This window comes from Excalfactoria chinensis, chromosome 7, assembly GCF_039878825.1.
Source record: "Excalfactoria chinensis isolate bCotChi1 chromosome 7, bCotChi1.hap2, whole genome shotgun sequence".
Classification (NCBI taxonomy): Eukaryota; Metazoa; Chordata; class Aves; order Galliformes; family Phasianidae; genus Excalfactoria; species Excalfactoria chinensis.
In genome coordinates this window covers 5,604,794-5,621,115 of record NC_092831.1, presented here as the reverse complement: position 1 = coordinate 5,621,115, position 16,322 = coordinate 5,604,794, and the positions used below count along the sequence as shown (strand labels likewise).

Here is a 16,322-nt window from a genome sequence, read left to right as displayed (position 1 = left end):
AAGGAAGAAGGTGTTTCCCTCAGAAATTTAATAATGGGATTAAGAGCTATTTCTCTTTGAGATCTAAAAATAATCTGTTTTGGAAACAGTTGAGAGCCATCTGTTGGGTGTTAACAGTCTTGAAATAAATTAATGATCTGAATCTATTGTACAATTGAAAGATATCCACATACTGGAATCAATTATACCTTGTTGATAACTTCAGCTGGAAAGCTGGGTAATGTAGGGATCCTACAGCTTTCTCCTGGTTTACAAAGGTAGTCCTAGGAAGGCTGTAACATCTTCAGAGATGCACTTGCTCTGTAAATACATACAGGTTCTACTGACACAAATAATATGAAATTAGGCATCTTCTACAGCAATAAATTAATCTTAAGCAATAACTATGTTATTGCCACGCTACCTAGTTTTGAAAATAGGATATTTAAGGCCTCTTCTATTGCAAGACCTCCGACATCTGAAAGGTTTTGGACTAAATTGCTAAGAGTGACTGCAGTAGGAATACTTACTTAGAGAATAAGCAATTTCATTGTTGGTTATGAAGTTCTGCTTCAAGATTGCTTCAAGACTGACTTGAGGAAAGGTAATGTAGTTTGGCAGCTAAAATCTTCCCTGGAGGACACTTTATGTAAGATACTACAATCTGAAAGGAAGAAAGCTTGAATCCAAATCAATCCTATACAAACAAGACCTTTTCTTGTTTAGTTTGTATTATATCTTGCTGTCTTGGTGCTATCTGAAGCAGCATCAATGGGTCTTGCTACCATTTGGGAAACCTGTGTGTATTTCAGTCACACATTGTTCTTGCAGGATTTCCTTAGGCTAAGCTGCAGAAGTGAAAGAACTCCTTTTAAGAGAGTCAGTGAATAACTAGGAAATGAGCATCAAACTAGGCATTATCTGAAGATGTTTGTTAACATGCAGGATGTTCCTTAAGGCCTCTATCTTGAATGAGAAGAGTTTTTATTCAGGAATGCTTTTTGAAAAAGCAAGAGTTCTTTTGCATGCATGTCACTATGGGCCCTACTCAGGCAAAGAACACTATTTGATGCACTTGGCACAGGTCTGCTTCTCTAGTTTCCTTGGTTATGCTGCTATACACAGCCTTGTTTGGAAGAGGATTATATCATTTCAGGAGTGAGAATAGGCACAATTTACAACTTTACATGCTTGCTGATAAGTTACTCATTTTCTACTGCAAAGCCTGACTTAAATCATCAAACCTGTGGATGTGTATTGAGGGGTCTCTGGAGGAAAAACGAAGCTGGGGAGGAAAGATTGTGCACTTTCACTACAAGACCAGCTGTGACCTTTATCTTGAAAAAATGCTGCTTTTCATATCTAGCTGAGAAAAAAAAGAAACAACTTTATATAGGTAGCATACTCTACTGTCTAGAGAGTTTTAGAGAAAGTAATTTTTTATTGCACAGTGGAATGGCAAGCAGCTGGAGAAGCATGTTTTAGAAGGGTTCCAAGTTAAGAGTACAGGCAAGGAGATAAATAAGATTAAAGTTTTCTATCAATATATAAGACTACGACCCAAAGTGTAATCAGTTGCATTTGTGAGTCTATCTGTGTGTTTGTGTGTGTGACTGAGGAAGAAAAACAATATATACCTCCCAGGAGAACATTCTTGCTTCAGGTCTTGCCTACAAAATTTACACCAATGGAACAAAATCTAGGTGGTTATCTGGGTATAATTTTTTGTAATACTGATAGGCTCAGAAGCCGTTTAAGAGTGAAGAATCAACCTTCAGACTGTGATTGATTAACTGTGAAAGCCATCCACTAAAAAGTTTAGAAGTCATAAACTGTAACATTGTTAATTCAAAAGGAAAAGAGATTCTTTCAGTGTGTTCAGTCCTCTGTTCATTGCATAAGAAATTAGGGAAAAAAAAGTCTTAAAAGAATATACATACTATATTCATGTTTATCTAATTAATTTACAGAGAGATTCTTAGCTCAGCAGACAGTTTTTGTATATCAAAGTCAAAGGTCTTAACATATGTCAGCCTTCTTACACAGATGTTAAGCATTTGATATCTAATAAATAATTAAACAGCAGCTTCAGTAAACGTACACAGACTATGCATTTGGTTCATTTAATATTTGGAGAGCTACTTATTTTCACAAACAAAAATCATTTTGGTAAAGCAGTTGTTTTCATACGTGAAGGTGAATTTGTTGACAAGATTCACTTTGAAGGCTCTGTCAATTTATGTTAAGTCAGTGCAAAATCACACTGGAATATTAAAAACATTAACCATTTTTTAGTTTGTGCTCACTGACTTGTAAATTTTGAATCATTAGCTTTTTGCTTTAGATGGTTATATTGGGATGGAATGAGATCTTTCAAATATGCTAGAACACTGTAAGTTATCAAGTTATACAGTCTTCTCAGATATTTTAAATTAGAAGCAAAGACATCACATCCTGCATGTGAAGACCAACAATATAAGTGTGGCTGAAGTGTGGCTCTGCCTGAATATGATTTGATTTCTCATCCCTCCCAAGTCATAAACAATTAACTGTTTCTTTTCCATAAACCCCGTGTATTCATTGTAATGTAATGGAACAAATACAAAGCATCTGGATATAAAAGAATTATAATCAAATTACTCTTCCCAATTAGAGAAAATGGTGGGCCTTTCCCTTGATTTAGAGTTGTAATAATCATTTGTAATTTGATTTAAAAGAGGCTTATGGTTGCATTCATAAAACTTGGAAACATTAGGATTGACATGACCTCATAGGTATCTAAACAAATTACAGGTTTATAGCGGTAGGAATATATCATTAACTCTTGAGCCGACAGCATTTTTTTTTCTACTGACCTTTGGTTGGATTAAGTCCAGTCATCAGAAAATAATTCCATTTTCAGCAGCCAAGAGTTATTAGCAGGTTTTGTTGATTCAGGATTAAGTGTATCTCGGTGGCTGAAGTGCCTTTTAGGATCAGCTGTCCCTTCACCTGTGGAGTTCTGTAGGAAATGAAAGGAGAAAAACATTGGAGCTAGCTTATTTCTAATGCACATCTTGAATTTAGTAGTGTATGAATATCATCTGCAGCTCTTTTTCAATTATGTAGGAAAGTTCTGCAGTGGCCTAGACTCCGTTTACTGACAGCTATGTTTATGAGTGAGATTTCTACAAACTGGATGCTTTAAACATAAATCTTAGAAAGTTCTAGTTGAACTGTAGCAGAGTACCCAAAAATCTACTGCTGTTTATGGACAAAATCATTTCAGACTTAATAGTGCTGAATAACAAAGCTGATCTGCCTAAGCCCCAGCAGGAGTAATAGACAAAGCATTACCCAGCTTGTTTCAACAGACAGTGCTTGCTCCCATAAATGTTTTTACAAATGCATGCTTAATTGTATGCAAAGCATTGAACAGTAGGAGGTGCCTTATTGTACAAGCAGTGTTCTTTGTCAATAGACTTATGTGCAAAAGCTCAGGGTTCCTTGCAGTGTAAGACAGACTAGTCTCTCCTGGAGGGATTCCTAAGCACCTCTGTATTTGATGGGGTCCTTTTGCTTTGTGAATCCTTTGAAATTGTTTAACTTTGCTTAATCTGACATGATGATTTACTGATTCTGTATCCTGATGGTCAAGATGCTCAGGATGGATGAAGGGACAGATAATCACAGATGCTTCTCTCTGGCTCTGTTGATTTCTCCAAACATAACACCAGCAGCTCAACATAACATCAACATTTCAATACCATGTTTGATTTCATGCAGATGTACTCTCATTCTGCTTGCAAGGTATGGCTTTTGCCTCATCATTTTCTCCAGCATTCATCATTTGTAAATTTAGGCAGTTCCCTTCTCTGCACAATGGCTTCTGTAAATCATATCTCTGAAAGCATGTATTTTATGGGATGCGTATCCTGAAGTCTTGAATTCTGATAGCCTCTCTTTACCACACAGAATGTGATTAAATTTGTGTTGCCAGGAGCTGGAGAAACCAAGTGAGTTGATAATGGTTGTCTCTTCTGATGAGCAACAGTGAATGATGTTAATAACTGCAATATACAGGAATAGGTTCTGTTCCTTTAGATGGAACTATTTGCCATTTTTGTTTCAGTAAATGAAATAAATTACAGTGGTGTATTCTTAGGGATTTATATGCTAAATTGAGGATCTCCAAACTTTTGCCTTGCCTGACTGCATTGAGTGAAGAGGAATTGTCTTGAGCAAAATATAAAATTTATGATATAATTAATGTAATAAGTTAAAATGCATTTAATTTTTTGTATTATTAATTAAAATAAGAAATAGGACAACAAGAACATGAAACTAGTGGGTTGTATATGTATGCACTAGATGATGCATTGGGAAACACGTCTGTATATGATACTGGTGTGTTAACAAGCTTTTAAACAATGCTGGTATTTCTGACTAAAGATAGATTCTGAGCAGGTAAAATGCAACTAATTTATTCTTGAAAAACAGGAGGCAGCAGGTAAAATCTTGCCTGCAGTAACTGTCCCCACTGATGATTCAGTATTAGGAAGGATAACTGGCTACCTGTGTCAATTTCATGTGTAAATGCTGCCTGATAGTAATTATTAGTAATTTGTGAAAATGTCCCTAATCTTTTATGAATTTCTTACTGAAACAGAGCTGAAGGTGGTTTTTGACAAACAGGAGGAGGGATGGGTAAACCACTTGTTTCCCTTTAATGCCTTCAGTCAAAGGTTTTAAGTAAATTTATATAAGAGGACGCATCAGATTGGTGGCTTTTAGAGGGCCTAATGGGCCTCTGTTTGGCAAGTAACTGAAAGAGTACATGTCAAGTGTGTGCTATTAGGGAAAGAATTTTCAAATGGATTAGCTTTAGAAACAGGAATTATCCTAGAGGTAAACAAAAAACTTCGTTCTGAATTGTAGTTGTTAATGAAGCTGCTGACTGGATGAAGAGGCTCTCTTTCAAACACCTGGGTAGCAGTGTAGTTCTAAAATTTCACAGGCAAAGGATCTGGCATCTCTCATCTGTCACAGATTTTATTAGGGAGTGTCCACAAAGTGCCCAATGAATTGAACACAGTTTCTTAATATTCCTTCCACATTAAACTGTAGGAAGATGTGAGAGGGTATAGATTCAGGGATTCTCGGCTCTTGAGGTTTTTTATTCTCTGGGCTCAGCGTGGTCAGATTGGTGTACACTACATTGAATATTCATGCAGTTGTCAGGCTCTCCCCTTCATTGTAGGGTGATAGAACAATACAGCTCCACATATTCACACCATACAATCTGAGTTTATTTAGGCTGGATTCAACATTCTGTGGAACTAAGTTTGAGTTTGTGGTGGGGAGTTAATATTTTTTCCTGAACATTATTCCTACCAAGAGGCAATTTGGTGTGAATCAATAGGTTAATTATAAGTAGGAAGAGTCACAGCATTACACTTAAGGTAAATTATTGGCATTTTTCTTAACAGGAAGCCTTGCTGAAACATAGTTGCTCTTAAATAAGAGACCAGCTCTCTGCCTTTTAAAAAATATATGAACATACATCCTATTCAGAAAGTTCTGTGAGCTATATGAGAATACTTTCAATTTGATAAGCAGTATGAGTTATAATCAAGAACATGATTAATTACACTATTATAGATCTATTTAGTTTTAAGTACTGCTATTCTCACAGAATCACAGAATCACCAAGGTTGGAAAAGACCTACAAGACCATCCAGTCCAACCATTCACCAATCACCAATAGTTCTCAAGTTCAACATCCAAGATGCCATGTTTGAGCCTTGTTTCAGAGAGAAGTCCCCAGCAGGGCCATTGCAGGTAACCATGTTTTGGTTATAGAGGAAGCAGTGTTCATGTGCCTTAAAGAAGGGCATCTCATTGTCTCCACTCCTTTTCAACCTCTTCCCTTCTACCTGAGAGCTGATTGATGTTTGTCTGTTTTCTCAGGGAAGTTCTGGCAAGACAACTAAAGCTGTCAAACAACAGCTGCTCCCAAAGGGCAGGTCCCACTCCTCCCAGCTCCCAGGTGCCTAGTGCTCCCCTCACTCTTGCAAATGCTCTGGCTTTTGGCTTCGTAGCGGGCCAATTTAGTTAACTATGTGGACAGAAATCTATTCACTTTACCCTGCCTGTTCATTTTCTATGGGTGGAGGGCTTAACAAAACATACACAGTCAAAATCTCATTGCTGCTGAAATAAATTCTTCAAGAAGTTTGTTACTAATTTTCATTCTTTACTGAGCCATCTACCTGACTGCTTACTGTTATATCATCTTGGATGTGTTTAGCCCCTCCATGAGTTAACTTCATTAAAATAGCATAAAATAAATTAGAAGAAAAATAAATAGATTCTGTCTATTTAGTCAATAAATTCTGTTCAAAAGGTGTGACTGATATGGTGATATGCCAGAATACAGGTCCACTGGACTAAGAATTGGAGAGTATTGAAGATACAAAATGAAAGGATTAGAAGACAAAGGGAGTGAGGGAGTTTGGAAAGCTTCCCAGCAGGGCAAACTATTAGATTGCTTCAAATTCCTGTGAAACCCAGTCTTCAAGAACTGAGCTGGCTTGCCAATGAGTGACATGCGCAGCAGGGGTTGAGAGAAAGAGTAAATGAGCAAAGGAAAGGGACTGTGAGGTGTGAGAATATCCTCTTTGGCTCCACAGACAATTAGATCAGCTCAGTTGCCATGTGTCAGCGCATCATTAGAGCCCAGGTCTGTGCAGGATAGCATTGTCATAGAAAACACTGCCATGTGAATCACTGCTTGTGGGTTGTGATTACTTGTGCAGATTATTGTGCGTAGTCTTAATAGAATGGAACAATTAAAAAATCCTTAGTTACATTATTAAAGGAAAAGACAAGTAGAGTAGAAGTTGTGAAGGCAGGAGAAACAAAAAGCAGTATCAACAGCAAGACCCCCCAGAACAAAGCAAAACAAAGCCAAACAAAAAAGCAAAGAACCTTTCACAATGTAACCCTTCCAAAAACCTCATAATTTCTACTCAGTGCGACATGTTATCATGGTGAGAATCCGTTCTGATTTGAATTCCGAAAGATAAGGATATTTCAAATGGGAACTTATTTCTTTCAAGCACTGCACCACTAAAGACAAATTGCAATCAGACTGCTGATAGCTGGGTATGCAAATGTGAATGCCTCCAGTAAGAGAAAACTATTTTGCTGAAAATTTCTGTTATATTTATGAGAACAATTCCACCTGCTCTGTGGTGAAATATCTAATTTCTTCTAGGTCTCTGACTGCAGCAAAAATCAGAGGAACTCATAATCTTAATCTGTAATTGATTTGGACTAGGAGGACATGCACTTCAAGAAGCATAATTCTTTAAGGAACCTGCCCTTTGAATTCAATAGCGTTTTGTCAGTAAAACCTTGTGCCCTTTTCAGAAAGTAGTTTTAATGACTCTCTAATATATCTGCAATGAGTCTTGACTTCTCTGTAGTCAGTAGTAGCTTAGCTGAAGGTTGGATCTTTTGTATCAACAACTGAAAATGATGCTTATAATCTACATTGTTATATATACGTTGATATACTTGTATACCTCTCTGCAATCAAATAACCTTATAATCAACCACCATCAAAATTTGATTTCAAAATCAATAAGCACAGCACATACTTTTCTATGTCTTGATAGTACTATAACAGTGGGAAGACGATAGTATCAGAGTTGATGTTAAAGCAAACGGCCTTTAAACTTCATCTTGCTAAATATTAAATACTTCCAGAGAAAATCAAAATAGTAACAGAAGATTTCTTGGATAAAGATAAAAGACTGTAAGAAATCTGCGCCTTCTTTGTAAGAAATAATCCCAGTGCTTATGGAATTTCAATTGACATGTGATTTATGGTTGTGAAAGAGACTCCATATCGCTCTTTCAAAACATAAAGTGAGGGAGTGGCATCCTCTGAGCAAAAGCTCTGGTGCCCTATCTGCTTAAGTGTTTCCTAAGTTTCAGCACTATGAGAATATGAGAATGCTCCATTGTTGGGGGTTTTGGAGACATGCCTGGATCAAGGAAGTACTTCCTCGTCATGCTGTTTCCTTTCCCAAACAATATAAAAAATGGCCTTTTCAGCCAAACATCTAGAGGTGGTCACTTTGTACATTGTCCAACTGGAGCTCAACCATCGTAAGATAAACCATTCATTTGTGTGAATGGCTCCATGTTATTTCTGCTACTTCCTTTTTATTTTCATGGCGATTTTGTTCTAATTTATGCATGCATGGAACTCAAATCCCTTCCAGAACGATTATGTCATCTAACTAGCCAAGAAAAAAACACACTCCACCTTCTCACAGCCCTGTACAGTGTGCATATATGAGCTCTGACACACTCACACCACTCACCTTACACATTCCTCAAAGGTGGGCTCTGTACAGTCTGATTAGGAGGAGTGAAAATACACCATTCAAATAAAGGGGTAAAGTTTACACTTTACCCCATTCCACTGTTTTATATAGTCTAATTTTGTTTCCAAACAGCATTTCAGGTGAAGTAAAAGTCAGTTCACATACATGTTCTGTTTGTGGTTTAGACTTGCCTGATCCAAAGGATTTCTGACTAATCTTAAGCACTTACAAGGCATGCATTATAGTATTAGGTGAATATCCGTGTTTTAGTCCGAGCATTCCTCTTGGCATCGCATCAACCATAGCAGACAAAATCTGAATTCTGCAGGAGTCTTTGTATAAATACATTATGATGTCTTTGTAAATAATGTTTTTCTTTTTTAATTACTTCATAACTTTTTAAAGTTGCAAAAGCATTTTAATTGGTTTGTAATGAGTTCTCATTTATAATCATGTCTATTTTCTATATCTTGAGTTGCATATTTAAGATTAGTTGTGGTATTATTTTATACCAGTGAAGCACTGAGACTATGCATAGTGTACGTTTAAAAGAATAAGTCACTATGGTTATTTGATATACTAAAAAGGAAAAAATGGAAAAAATACTTGGAAAATCTCTTTGAAAACTTTGGAACATTCTGCTTGTGTGAACTTGTCCAATAAATGACATAATTAGGCCTATTCACCTTTGTGACTGAATGTAGACTTTGAGCAATGCATTTATCAGAACTGCTTTTGATTCACAAAGAAGTAAAAAGAGTTGAAGCCCCATCAAAAATCCTCTTAAAGGTAATTTTGCTTTAAAAGGCAATAAATACTTTTTTTACCAGCATGGTATATTTGCTGCACATCAGTGGCTTTCAGTGAAATTTTCCTGCTATAGAATCAGAGGTAAAAGGACATAATTGGATTATTATTTTTTTTTAATTGTTGCTTGTTATGTTTTCTCTTGACAACTTTGTGTAATTTGCAATTTTTTCATAGAATGGTACAACAGGGTGGGTTGGAAGGGGCTTCAAAGGTCATCTTGTTCTAACCCCACATTTTAATCCTCTCAGTTAACACTACGAATATATCCATATTTATCTATATATATAGTCATTTAAAAATAAGTATATGCAGCTTTTGACTCATTTTCTGTGCTGGACCCAAACCCAACAATCTTTATAAAGATTTCCTTCTGCCCATAGTTCCACTAATTTTACTGAGAACAACGGTGGTTTTATAAAACTAATGTAGGTCTCATCCCTATGGGGCACGAGTTATGTTTTAATTTCACTAATTTATTTTCTACACAAATGCTTTGTTGTTTGTATAAAATGCCCTTTCAGTGGTCTTTGGCAGTAACATGGACTGCCTTGTACCCTCTGTCCTGCTTGCTCTCCACTAGAGGTAACAGTTGGCTGACTGTGAAGTATAATAGAAATAATCAAAGTTAATGCTAGAGGTCTTTAAGCATTTCCTCAACAAATAAGCAGCAAAGTGTTGATAGCCAATGAGTATTTTATAAGTGTAATTAAGTCACAGTGATTGATTGGGTTGGGGTGGAAATCAGAATCAGTTAGAACAACAAATTCTTCATGGGGAAATGCTCACGAAACTAAGAAAACACACAAATGAACAACAAAAACAAACCATTTGAGAAGTTCTGTTCCTATGTCATGTTTTCCTCATTTCTCAACTCTGTGAGGGCAAATCTGGTGAAAGCAAGACATTTTCTTTCTCGAGAAGGCACCTTTTTCTGTTGTTAGTTTATGTTACAGAGTGAAGTTACACATCAGAGTTGAAATGATTGATTGAAATTTAGTTACTGAACAATGAGCCTGCTTCCTCTTCTTTTTCACTCACTTTTCTCTCGGTGTACCTAGCTTCAGGTTAGAGTCCTGCCCTTTTCTAGTGCATGCTGGGCACCTTGTTGAGCTGTTTCAATTCACTTAAGTGCAAGAGTTTACTTTTTTCTGCCAGATTAGTTTTGTGCTGGTTCAGCAAACTGAGTCAGCTCAATGCAAATGAGATGACTACCTGTCACTGCAAGCATACAGGATGCAGTCAAAATACTGCAGCTTCCTGACTGAAGGGCAGGGGAGCCAAATACAGAAAAGTCTCAAATTTGTGGAAAGATCTAAATTTAATCCTACAGTTTAAGATATAGTTTAACATATTGAGACATTATGTTCCTCCAAAATACACACCAGAATAACATCATTGAAATGCCCATGCTGCTCATTTGTGTGACTAGTAGGCATAGTTATTTTTTTGCTTTTCAGATAACTGCCCAACTGTTAGCTACTTAGATAAGTGACAGTTTTGTTTTCAGTGTAAGAACATATGAATATTCTCAGTAGCTCATTCTTCCAGCATATTCTTTACTTTTGTATGCACTCTGCTAACATGAAGATCTGACTAACTTACCATTTCCAATAACTAATCTTACTTATCTATCATCAGGCTGGTTTGCCCCTAAAAGATATCTTTAAACATTGTTACATATTCAGGTTTTTAAAACTTGGATGTAGTTGGGACAAGGAAAGCTTCCTAAGGAAAAGACACTTTCCACAGTGGAGATAACCTAAAACATTTATTTCTAGCTCAAACACTATGTCAGATACTACAATTTGGGTTCAACTTTCTTTTGATCACTGTTAGCATGTATCACAGTATCACAGTATCGTGCAAGTTGGAAGGGACCTTAGAGATCATCGAGTCCAACTCCCGGGAATTGAGCCTTCTGTGTAGCAGAGCAGCACTTCTAAACTGAGTTTACAACAGCACAAGGCAGAAGCATAGTACTGGATTTTATATGCATGGCATGAAGATTAGTGATATGCAGTAGTCTTATTTTGACACTTCAGAGGCTATAAACCACAATTGCTTGAGCAGATTGGTTTTCATTCATGGATATTTTGCCCTCAGAAAACTCTGCTTGAAATATCATTTCAGTCACTCTGAAGATAATGCTAACTGGAGTAAATGTAGTCTGGTGGAAAAAAGTACTCTGGAACTCACAGCTGTCAACTAAATAATCAGTATGTAGTGAAACTCATTTTCCCCCCATTCATTTAGAAGCTATGCAGCTTTCAAAGAGAATTTACTTTGAATTCTCAAAGCACAATAAGCATTGATGAAAACATTTAAACAGAAATAAAAATACCACTCAAAATAACTTTTTGTCACATTTTTTTATTTACCTTGAACAACAACAACAAAAAAAATGCCCAACCATCAATTACTGATAATGGAAAAAAAAAAACCAACAAAAACAAGCCCTAACATGTAACAGAGGCAGCTTTAGTTATAAGTGCCATTTCTACAGCGGTTAAGCAATTGTAAACCAAACATCTAGTAAGGCAAAAATACCCAGCCAATATTTAAGGATTTAACAACATTGAAAACATTTACATATAAACAGAGAAATATTTTCTAATCATTTAACAGTCACTTGCTACAATCCAGGTGTTTAGTTCACATACCTATACAAACACTCAAGCTTTTGTGAACTAACCACTTGTCCACAGGACCTGCCTAGACAGTTTATCAATACAAAAGTTTTATATAAATAAGTCAATTAAAGTTCACAAAGACTAAAAGAAGCAATAAAAAATTCCAACTGTAAAATAAATCTGTACATTATCGTCAGTCTTGTTTTTCTGAAATCTTGAGCAACTTTTAAAGTGTCTGTTTATGAAGGGATGGCAAGGGGAAGTGTTAGCTGGAATGGAAACTTGAAGACTCTGACTCTGTAGAAACAGAAGAATGTCCCCCACGTTTGCTTTTTGAAAGAATCTTGAGGCTTGATCCTCTGCTCACAGATGTCAAGGCATTCTGTGCTGATGTTTTGAATTTGGCACCCAGGAAGGCGTAAAGAATTGGATTGAGGCAGCAATGGAAGAACGCAAGGGCTTCTGTGATAGAGATCCATTTGTGCACGATTGTGTCCAAGCTGCAGCGATGTCTGATGACTCCAAGCAAGATGAACGTGTCTATGCTGATGCCAATGTAATATGGCAGCCAGCAGGCAAAGAAGGTAAGGATGAGGATAACTGTTGTCTTCAAGGCTTTGCGCTTCTGGTGGCCTTTTGAATGTGACAGCTTAGATATGATAATACAATAGCAAGTCAGGATTATTAGACCAGGCAAGACAAGTCCGACCAAGATATGCTGGAATCTGAAAGAAATCAGCCAGTTGTCATGAGGGTACATGCGATCACAAAGGTACCGTCCTTCTACTTCACTCGTACTGGCAAAAATGATGTCAGGCACTGTCAGAAGCACAGCTGGCAGCCAGACACCCACATACACAATCTTCTCAGCCAACAGCTTTCGGGGTCGCTGACTGTTGGTGGCATGGACTATTGCCAGGTAACGATCTAAACTTATGAAAGCCAAAATCAAGACACTGCTATAGAGGTTGACTGTGTAAATGACGTGAACTGCCTTACACAGGACATTGCCAAAGTACCAGCTTATGGCTGCATCCACAGACCAGAACGGCAAGGTGATGACAAAGAGGAGGTCAGCAACAGAGAGGTGCAGCCTGTATTTATCAGTCATGCTTCTTTGCTTCTTCTGGTAGCCCATGACAATGATAACCAATCCATTCCCGATTATTCCTGTTAGGAAGATGATGGAGTAGATAGTTGGCAAGAAGATCCGGTTGAAATCAGCGTTTTCATGCTGAAAGCACGGCTCTCCATAGTCTCCATAGTCAGCTGAGCCAATCTCCTCTGAGCCATTGTCAGCAAATTCAATGAGTATGCCAGAAGACAGCTAAAAAAATAAGTAAAAAAAAAAATTAGACGTCGGCTTTTTACAACAGCTCACTATATATGCTGAGAGTCCCAACAAGTCTTCACCATCACTGACAGGCAAACTTTTTGAAACCCAGACAGAAAAATGCTATTTATATACAATTTCTATTTCACTGGCTATACACAGCAAAAACTGGACAAGGAAAAACTTCCTTCGTGTTTCTCTGAAGAGTAGGATCGTGTAACTGAGGACGGGAGAAAAGAATGACGCTTACTTTCAGAAATACCCCCGTGCTTCTTCAGGAGACTTCAGTGCTCTAATGGGATACATGCTACAAATTCACAAAGCCAGATGTACGACACGCACAGACTTAAAAGAATCACCCTCGGTAATTCTGCAGCTCCGAAGCTCCTTCTCATTAAGGGGATGGGGTCATGGAGAAAGAAAGGATGCCCTCGGCTGATGTAATGAAGGATGATATCAAGGATTCCCCCCGAGAAAAAAAGTGACTGACAGCTCGACGACGGGACAAGAGCCGGGGAGCGGCAGCCCCGAGGGCAGCGAGCGGGCATCTCACCGCCGCCCTTTGTTCCCGCCCGGGGCCGGGGAGCCGCCGCGAGTTGAGGCAGTGGTAGAAAGGGGAAGCGAAATTCTGGTGAGGGCATGAAAGCGCATCAGGAAACCACCAACGGTTCGGGGCAGCGCGCTGAAAAGCGATGCATGCGGGCGAGTGCCACCTGGCTACGCGCAACCCCTCGTGTTCTGCGAGTTCAGCCTCACACCACGCACGCCGCAAAGCCCTGGCCCGACGCACCCGGGGCGCCCCGCAGGCTCCGGGGGTGGCTGCAGACCCCGCCGCTCCGTGGGACGCATCATCTCCCTGGTCTCCCGCTCAGCCCGGACGGAGCGGCGGCGGGACGCGGCTCCAACCTCCCGACGCAACTCCGTTTGCGAACAGCGCGCACGCGGGCCAGCGCGGATTTAGTGCTAGCGCCCCGCTTCCCCTCTACACTTACATCCAAGCCGTCCATGCTGCTGTCCATACTCTGAGCCACCGAGTAGATCCGGGCCGCCCAAGCGCCACCAGCGCAGCTGCACCGAGCGCACAGCCCCGCTCCTACCCGGGACGCGGCTCTTTATAGTCCCGTCCCCCCCCACCCCGGGCAGCCCCGCCCGGCTCCGCCCCGCCGGGTGGCACCGCGGGACCGGCTCTGACCGCGCCTCGGGCGCCCTTTGTCTGCGGCGCCGGGCACGGCTGCCCCCGCCTCGAGGCGTCCCGTGGGAGGGACCCGGAGCTGCTACCCAAGGGGAACCGCTGGCCCGGGGGTCGTGAGAGGCGGGGAGGAGAGGTCCTGCACGCCTTGCGACGTGTACGCGGCGTGGAGCTGTTTCTCGTCCCTGCTGAAGTGTGTAGGGAGAGGCAAGGAGCAAAGGGATGGCTCTTGCTGGGGGGTTCTGCAATCCTTTTGCGGGATGCAGGTTGTTCCGGACTCGTCCAGTTTGGCATCCGGAGATGCAGATGCTTCGGCAGTGTGTGTGGAATGACATGGTTGGTCGGTGTCCCAAAAGCTCGGGACGTTACAGTCACGCACAGAATCACAGGACGGCCCGGGTTGGAAGGGACCCACAAGGAACTGGTAGAAAACAGGAAGAAAATGAAACGTTGTCATAATAACAGTGCTGCCAGCTTCATTTAAACTTATAGATATGCATGCCTAATGTCCTGTGATCTAAAAACACTAAACATCAAGTACTTTATTTGCCCACTAACATCAGAACCCTGCTCATCTTCCTCCTTAATCTCAAGGCTGGGAAAAAGTGAAAGCTGCTGTGCATCTTTCATAATGGTCTCTTTCCACAAGCCGGATAGACGAAAAAAATGAGAGAAAAACCTTAAATTGTGCATATAGAGTAAAAATAGCTTTCATAAAATTGGTTTGCAAGGAAAATCTAACTCTAATATAAAGGACAGTAAAAGACAATAATGAATTCCCTTCACAGATATCTCTAGGGTCTCAGAACTGTTGTAAATCATGCAAGCAAACTAATTTTCAGAAAAGATTGCGCTGGTTTTAGTTGGAGTTTTCTTTCTTCCCATGATTTCACAACTCACATCGTCCTGAGTAATTATATTGGGAATAACTGATTCAGCTATGCAGATTTACACTTTGTAGTTGGGATTTGGAATGCAGAGAAGGGAGAGGAGCATTCCTAATGTAATGGCATATGCTCAGATCACTCTTGCAGTCTCAGGGGATGAATAAAGTGAAAGTTCGTCAAAAGTTTTATTCTTAAAGGCCCCTATTGCCAGTTTACACGCTCTTGAGTCGACTGCAAACTTTAGATGTAAGGAATATTTCTGGGTATTTGGCAAGAGTTACTCTCCTACCAGTCCCCTAACAACTCTCTAACTTTTTATGTACTCTCATGCTTGTGATTGATTAGTAACACTGCTTATCATTCTTTTTGTTAAAAAAGGTCTGACCCATAATGTCATTGAGGACTTTAACTGCATCATAATTCAATAGTCATTCATATTTTGTTAGAAACTCTGGAGTATCACATGTAAGTTGCTTTAAAGGCAAATGCTTATTGATGATAACACAGAACTTTGCTCAGAAAATTCAATATAGTCCACTTTGAGTTTATGTCTGGAAAATTTTTAGAGGGACACCATGGCAGAACTCTTGAAACATCTTCTACTGAATCCACGTTTTACAATACTAAAGTTAGCAATACTTTATGGCTTTTTCTACTCTTCTGAAATCATGTAGGGAAATTAAAATTGTTGCTATTTGTTCCTTATTGTCCATAGAACCCATGACGTGTTCACTACTTTCCAGACATACAAATCTGAAAATACTTGTCACAATAAATCTGCCCAAGGTTAGATGACCAGTCAGATAAACAGGCCATAAAATGAGACAGGGATTTTTTATATAAGGCTGGGTAGGATCAGTTCTGTATAATCATCTTTCACTTTTCATCTGTGGAGGATACCCAGCTGATGGCATCAAGAATTGCTGTGCAGTTCTCTCTGCAAAGGGCTGCTTTTTGGCAGACTTGCCTCTTGCTGAACCTGAAAACATGAACCTGTTTTTCAGTAATTATTTTGAATGGGTACTTAAAGAATAGGTCAGGACATGGAGCTGCACACAGGGGAGAAGAATAGATCCAGCTTGCCAGAAATTCACGTGGTGGCAGATGTACTGTTGA

The 16,322-nt window shown here is 39.4% G+C and overlaps 1 protein-coding gene across 1 annotated transcript; it reads right to left on the bottom strand.

Moving 5' to 3' along the window:
• Window positions 1-11,525: 11,525 nt before the first annotated feature.
• CXCR4 (C-X-C motif chemokine receptor 4) lies at window positions 11,526-14,209 on the bottom strand. The gene is made up of 2 exons (XM_072342048.1): window positions 14,123-14,209; window positions 11,526-13,124 (listed from the first exon to the last, which is right to left on the bottom strand). The coding sequence occupies exons 1-2, from the start codon at window positions 14,147-14,149 to the stop codon at window positions 12,063-12,065; spliced, it is 1,089 nt and encodes a 362-aa protein (XP_072198149.1). The 5' UTR covers window positions 14,150-14,209; the 3' UTR covers window positions 11,526-12,062.
• Window positions 14,210-16,322: the final 2,113 nt, after the last annotated feature.

Excerpts from the sequence above, each read along its gene's own strand:
- CXCR4 (XM_072342048.1), bottom strand. The coding sequence starts at position 14,149 with ATGGACAGCAGCATGGACGGCTTGGAT. Across the intron at positions 13,125-14,122 it reads GCAGCATGGACGGCTTGGAT|CTGTCTTCTGGCATACTCAT; the intron begins GTAAGTGTAGAG and ends TTATTTTTTTAG.